This window comes from Cyprinodon variegatus, unplaced genomic scaffold (assembly GCF_000732505.1).
Source record: "Cyprinodon variegatus isolate N-32 unplaced genomic scaffold, C_variegatus-1.0 Scaffold9, whole genome shotgun sequence".
In the NCBI taxonomy this organism is placed as follows: Eukaryota; Metazoa; Chordata; class Actinopteri; order Cyprinodontiformes; family Cyprinodontidae; genus Cyprinodon; species Cyprinodon variegatus.
The window spans coordinates 1,455,308-1,462,772 of record NW_015150462.1 but is presented as its reverse complement, the minus strand read 5'-3'; the positions used below and the strand labels follow the sequence as shown (position 1 = coordinate 1,462,772).

Genomic DNA, 7,465 nt, shown 5'->3' with positions numbered 1-7,465 from the left:
CACTGTCACTACAAGCATGCTTAGTGTGAGGGATTGTATTTGAGTCAATGCAATCAACTGGTTTTCCTTAGATAGAAAACTTTGTATGAATTTGACTGTATGATCTGGTTGAACTGTAAAGTGCCTTGAGAGGACATGTGTTGTGAATTTGGCGATATATAAATAAACTGAATTGAATTGAATTGGATAAAGTAATTAGAAGATAAAGAGGACTCTCAGTTGAACACATAGTGAGAAGGTAATTCAGCCATTTAATTCAGGTGTGTTGGACCAAGAATGAATCCAAACCTTGCAGGATCCCGACTCTTGGAAACTGGAATTACCAACCCCTGCTCCAAAGGGTCAATGCCTTGGCTAGAAAGTTCAGAAATAACTTTAAGAATAGTGGTTATTTCTTAAAAACAAACTCATTCTGAGTGATTCCAGCCTCTATACCCCCTAGCTTGGTCTAAGATATCTTTAATAAGTTCACAAGAGATCTAATTTCAGTCCAATATGGCAGCCGCTGAGTTTGATGGATCAAGTTAACAGTTCTAATAGTTAAACGGTGACACTGCTTCACTATTTAACTCCACCTTGTTGATGAGTCCATGCATATTACTTTCCTATAAGGGAGTGTAGCACTAATAAGAAATAAGTTTACAGTTATTGAACTAAAGTAATGCTGGAGTTTAATAACTTATCTTTGATTTAGTAAGGTCAGTGGATTTTCTCATACAGGATTTGTGCTCATCAGAGATTCAAGACTGCTTTGTTAAGCAATTTACAGATTTTCCACTAGATGGCACTAAATCCAAAATCCATGTCCTTTAATTGATTAGTACAAGTGACATGAGGCAGATGCCTATCACCAAAGCGCAGCTATTGAATAATTACTAAGACAGGTCAAGCTCCCTGGGGATGTTTCATCAATTAGAGCGTGTTGGTTCAATTCCCAGCTTCCCTCAGGGTGTATTGCAAAGTGTTCTCCTGATCACCAAAATCTCACCTATTTTGAAAAAAAAGAAAAAGTAATCTAAGAAACACCGTTTGTAGAAAGAACCTGTCAAAGAAAGGTTGATCGACTTTTGAGACCCTGTTCGTTAAAACAATCTCCTGTCCAAGGCTTTGTAAAAGGCTTCAGGGACAAACACTGCCCAGAAAACAGCAATGGCCTCCATCACCAGCACTATGTAAGAGAAAGCTTCTGCAGATGAGTCACCTTTTTTTTTACTTTGAGTAAATTTCACCAAGGTCATCCAAGGAAGGAAAAAAGACAAAGCTAGCAAAAGATGTACAGTAATTAGCATAGCAATGCTGCATTTACATGTAAGCTTCCAGAAGTTTGCATTTATGGTCATAAATCCAGCGATCGGAGGTTAATGCAGAGGCGCTAATGATGTGGAAAAAGGGTTACAATGCTTCAGCGCTGCTGCAAATCTGGAGCATGTCGAGGCACGTCATGTGAGGAACGCTGCTTTGGAGAAGAACGCCATCTGTGAGATCACAGCCAAGTGTGCGGCAAAGAAAGAGAGCGGCACAGAGGCTGAAAAGAAAGAGTGCACCCTTGAGGGAGATCTAACAGTGGGTGGGAAACACCTTTTCCAGTTTTATGGTGGAAACTGTTACTTTTCAGAGCATCGGCGCCAGTTGATGAATTACATACATGACAGTAAGGTGCGAGTGTAAAATAAGATTTTCACCTGAAGCTGACCTTCTGTTTCAAGGCTTCTCGGTAAATAATATAACAGAACCAAAAAGTAGTTATATATGTCATGTCCTGAAGGCAGTTTGCTCAGGCTTCCTTTAATATTTTCTTCTGTCGAAACACAGAAGCTCCATAGGAATTCAAACCTGAGGTCTGACATTTTTTTTACGTTAATCATCAGGGTTTTAGTTGGTTACTGCGAGCAACTTTGGACAAAAAGTAAATTGTTAAGAGATAATTTTCCTGTAATTTGAACATTTACCAATTCAAATTTTGCTTTGTGAAAGTTATCATCCTTCTTAAATAGATGTTAAAACTTTGGGAAATCGTTCGAAAGTCTCAACCTGATTGCATTGATTGGTATTTAGGGTAACAGAGTAAAAGGGGCTGGATACAAATAAAAAATATATATTCATAAAACAATTTTCCAGTGAACAAATCTGTATTGTGTTGGTTGTGATATGATAAAGTACAGAAAAAACAAGGATGGACATTTTCTCAAACACTATAAGTTAACGTTAATATGATAAATACCATCACGTTCCTGGTCTTTGCCTCTAGAAAGGAGGAGTGTTTCTACATGTAAGAGATGTTCTGTTTGTTTCTTTATAGATGTTGGACTGAGAAAACACAGACACTGTAAGACAGATCAGGTCTTTCTTACTGAATCACTGTCTGAACTGTGGGGGTGTCCTGGCCTTTTTATTCCCCCTTTTCCCGTTCCGTCTCTGAATCTTCTGCGCGCCGAGATGTTCTCATCTCCTCCTGTCGGGTCGATCAATAGGCTTCACCACAGCATGAGGTAATGGAAGCAACACTGCAGCTCCATGTGGGAATTTATGATGCTTCTGTCATGTGTTATCATGTCTAGTATCCGTACGCCATGTCAATTTCCTGTAGTAATGCTTCACAATCTGGAGCCCAGACATCTCTTCTCTGCGCGGGTCAGAAGGTGGACCGGTGGAGTGAACTCGGATGCATGAAAGACAAGTCAAAAGGCTGAAGCTTTTAGCCGGCTTGAGTGCATGTTTCTTTCAGGCTATACCGTCTGTCCCAGGAGCTTTAGACATAAAAGACACGGACACCCACTCACCTTTGGTCCAGGGAGACCTTCTCCTGTCGGTCCTCTTTCTCCTTGGACTCCCTGAGGCCCTTGAGGTCCCTAAATAAAACCAAAGGGCGTTAATATAAATTCCTTAGCTTCCAAACCCATGAAGAAGTGCTTGTCCAGCCAGCACAGTGACTGAAGCTCTTTTCTGCTAAAATTGAACAGGTGGGCGACCATTGTGCTGTCCTGTTCTCAGCATACAGGCTGGAAGTAAACATTAAGCTCATCAGGTGAGTCCGAATCATAAAGATCTAAGGTGGTCCTGATACCAAAAAGAACAAAAGATGCTCATTTTTTTGTAACCTCACAAAAAATATTAAACCTCTAACTTCCTTTTGTGACTTACATCACTGAGGTGTAAATAAAATTGGGCGGCACTAAGGCTATATAAAAAAAAACAATTTAAAGGGAAATTTTATTTCACAGCTAGACTGTGATGAGCGCTTTTTATTTTTATACTTAACTAAAGATTCAGACCTGTTATTCAGTAAATAGTGGAGCTGTGAGTCCCAACCCACAATTTAACATGCAGTGCTGTCCACAACCCCCCCATTCCCTTCCATCCCCAATAAATACACTAATATGTTGCATTTACATATATTTAGAGAAGCCTTATCTCATCATTTTATTTTGAAACACTTTGGGATTTTTTGAAAAACAGAGCAAGAGGCTATTTTTTCCAGACAGTCTGGCAATTGTCACTACATTCCATTATTTTGCTGTTAAAAGGTAAACAAATAATGCAAACTTATTCTCTTTTTAATTAAAACGATAGGAACGTGTGCAAAACTTGAACAAAACACATTAGAAAACATGTTTAATTTTAAACATCTATCTTTCTGAGAGCTTAAACATGAAAAATATTTTCCTGGTGAAAAGCAGGAATGTTTTTCTGAGACTATTTAATGTGACAGCTGGGCCTGCTTGTTTGCAGCTGAATTCATGGCTTGATGCTAGACGCGGCCCCACCCTCAACTCTTAGGATTCGTGCTCTGTGTTTGTTTCTGGTTGCAGCTTTTGATAGTTTTGGAGACATTTATCTCTGCATTTAACTTATCCTCTTCTGGAGCAGTGGGTTGCCATTATGTGGCGCCCAGGGAGCAATCGGGGGTTACAGTTCTTGCACAGGAACCCAAACTTCTCAGAGCACAAGTGCACTGCTCTAACCACAAGGTCAACACTCCCCAGTGTGCATTCCAGTGTGCATGCAGAGAAAACAGTAATGTGAGATCAGAGATCCAGCACGGCGTCCCGCAGTTCTGATGACCAACTGCAACCAACCGCTCGCCGTCCAGTCAGAAGCTAAAGAAGCTTAATTTTGAGCTTTATATTTTCTCAAAAGGTTTTGCTGACCTCCAGGAATCATCTTGCAACCCAATGTTGAGAATGGCCGTGCTAAAGATGGTGTTGTGTTATTAAATGTAAGCCTTTAAGGATATAAAATGTCTACATTCTATAGTAAGTACAAATGGAGACTGATACTCATACCGAGCAACACTGAGGATGCTAATTCCTAATGTAACTTTATGATTTTCATAATGTTTATGTCAAAATCTCAATTACATATTAATCTGAAATCACTGATCTATTAAATGCATTAACACTGTTAGTTTGTTATTTAAGTGTTTGCATAGTTTTATATCCTATTCAGACGGTGGACAAAATTTAACAGAGACGAAAAGTTCTAGAAGTCCGCAGTTCACATGGGCGGTTCTAGATGGGGCCCTCCTGGGGCCAGTGCCCCTGAAAACTATTCATGGCCCCTGTACTGAAAACATAAACTGCAAGATTTTAGATCAAATGAATTATTCTTAAAATTAGTACCTTGATATTACCTAATATGATTAGGTAGGTAAGACAATTTGGGGATGGAATAAGATGATTTATGTTTAAAATAAGAAAAAAACAACTTTACTATCTTATTTCAAGTGTATAGCACTTAATTATTTTTCTTCTTTCCTTTACTTGTTCAAATTCAGGGACTGTAACTGATTTTACCTTTAGCCACAATTTAGTTTGACTATTATTTAGAAATTACTGTCAGTTTTAACCTTCAGCTGTACCTAACATAGGATTGCCATTGTCTTATACACTAATCAATGTGTTTGCTCTGTTTTCTTTCTTATTGTTTTATCCTTTTGTTCTTTGCCATAAAAAAAAAAAAAAACTGTTCCCCTCCAGAAAAATTCCATCTAGAACTGCCACTGCTTCATATAGTAACAAGCCAGATAGAAGAATCCGGATTTAAGAGTAAAAACTCAGAGCATAATAACAGACTCCTTTTTTACTCTTCTACCACCGTCTATATTACACAAGTGACATGTTTTGTCCTCGTTTCTAACTCACCGGTGGTCCGGACTCGCCAATTCCTGGAGGACCGGGAGGCCCTGGTTGCCCCTGGAAACCGACATCACCCTGCAGAGTGCGAGATAGCCAAGGTAGTGCTTAGACAGAGTGAAACACAAAGGTTGATCATTATGTTCCTATGAAATGATTTTCCAGAACAAAATGGCAGTAAATGTTACCTTTGGTCCTGGGAGGCCGATCCCTGTTTCACCTTGAATTCCAGGTGGTCCAGGAAGCCCCCTTTCCCCCTATAAAAAAGGCACCATAGTTTTTATGCACATTCTTGTTTACGAAGTGTAGCTGCCAACATTTACTGATGCAAGGTGCAAGAAAATCAATGTTACTCCACAAAAAAACACAACACTTTCTTTGTCCTGCTTTAATACTCCATTGAGGAACAATCCCTCATTCCAGACTTAATTTTTTTCTTAAATGCAGTTGCTTCTTTACATCGTGGTGGTAAATCACAGCTGTGTTCGCAAAGAGGGCAGGTGGGAGGCGGGAAAAGGGGCGTGAAAGTTGTCCTGGGTGCATACCGGCGCTTTTTTCTCTGCTTTTTAAGCAAGTTAGGACAATGCTTTGAGACAGACATTACTATGCTATTACGCTGATGTGGGATGACAGCCAGACTATTACCATGAACATTCTTCTAAAATAATTAGGAGGCGACCAGTTGGTGGGGAGCATGCGTTTATGGCAGAGATGGCAGGTAGAACCCGGTACGGAGGGCTAAAAGCAGAAGCGTCCGACAAATGAGCCGACGAGTTAATAACAGATGAGCTTCTTCAGAGGAGTTGCAAATGTCACGGCGACGGCGGATTGTAACTCACCAATAAATGTTCAAATGTATAGTTTCCTCATCCGTTTTATGAGCTTTTTGAGATACTTGACATTTCTGATGTTATTTATGCCAGTGTTAGGTGATTTTAATCGGAAGCACCATAAATGTCAGCTTCGTGAGAGCGGGTGTTATTTATCGCTGTTATTCTGAGAAAAACTCTCAAGATCAATCTTTTTTTTCTCTAATCACATGCCTCCATCGGAGTCTTATCTTTCCTAACCCCCACCCTTCCTGCAGGTTTTGCAGTATGTGGGTCATGGTCTGTGTTTTTTCTCCAGGATTTATACCAAAAATCAGATTGAAAGAAAACAGATCGGGGTTACTTATGAACTCATCAGGCACTTAAAAGCTGACATTAACGCTAAGATGTTGCCCAGGATTATTAAAAATGATCAAACAGGAAGTTTGGATGATATCATAGATATGTCTTCTGTATGGATATATTTAAAAGTTGGCGATGGTTTTGATCCAGTGTAATTTCTAAGCCTCTGGAAGTTTGGTTTTGTTCTTCTCTTGGATTTGGGAATGATGTAACAAACGGCTTCATCTTTTTCCAGGTTCTGTGTCAGAACAATGGGATTTAAAAGGATAATTAAGTTTTCATTTTCTAAAGAAGTTAAACTTGAAACTGAGGTCAAACCAAACCTAACCAAGTTCAAATTGGGCTTGAATTTACCTCTAATTTATGTGATCTGCAACTAGAGCAACGGGTAATAACGATAAAATTTAATAGCACCATTTTCTCATTATTTTCTCCATGGAATTTATTTATATTTTTAATTCAACAGATCAACTGCAGAAGGTCATACATCAGTTAGAAGCTCTCCTCATGCTGATACTACGAAATAAAATCTAATTCAACCAAACGTCTTTAGGTTAGCATCAAAAAAGGCTAAAAAGGTTTATTCCTACTCTTGGTCCAGTCAAGGAAATGGTCCTGGAATCTGTCCAGGGATCATTTCAGGAATTGGTCCTGGGACTGGTTTCTAGTCCGTAAGTTGGGCAACACAGAGACCCGCTAACACTCCTTCATATTCATACTCAACGGCATTGAGTGTCTGCAATTACCTGAAAAATCGTATTTTTTGGCTCAGGGGGGACAATGAAGTAACCAGAGAACACCTGAGCATTCACAGGTCCACCATCCAAACTTCAGTAAGAAAGGATTATTTTCTCAAAAATGCAGAAGTGAGCTTAAATATGCAGATTAATGGCCTTAATAAAGGGTATGTCATCATTTTTAATATGATATGAGTATAAGTCAACTCCTTCAACACAATGCTATGTTCCCTTACATGTTGCTGCATCGGGTAAATCACTCTCTGGACTAGCGCTGATGTATTGGCTATTGTTTTGTACATTTTTCATGGCTTTGGACATTTTAATCATTAGTTGATATTCACAAACAGTTTCTTCAGGACGGACAGACAGACAGACACACATATACATATGTATATATATATACACACACACACACACACAC

At 39.2% G+C, this 7,465-nt stretch overlaps 1 protein-coding gene across 2 annotated transcripts in view; it reads right to left on the bottom strand.

Annotated features, from left to right (window-relative positions):
* LOC107087214 (collagen alpha-1(XXVIII) chain-like) overlaps positions 1–7,465 on the bottom strand; it is a 54,352-nt gene that overhangs the window by 31,118 nt on the left and 15,769 nt on the right. For both annotated transcript variants that reach the window (XM_015378662.1, XM_015378670.1), the window contains exons 12-14: positions 5,321–5,389; positions 5,142–5,210; positions 2,781–2,849 (exon numbers count right to left, since the gene is read on the bottom strand). In XM_015378662.1, coding sequence (XP_015234148.1) covers positions 2,781–2,849; positions 5,142–5,210; positions 5,321–5,389 — 207 coding nt within the window. The remainder of the gene's footprint in view (positions 1–2,780; positions 2,850–5,141; positions 5,211–5,320; positions 5,390–7,465) is intronic.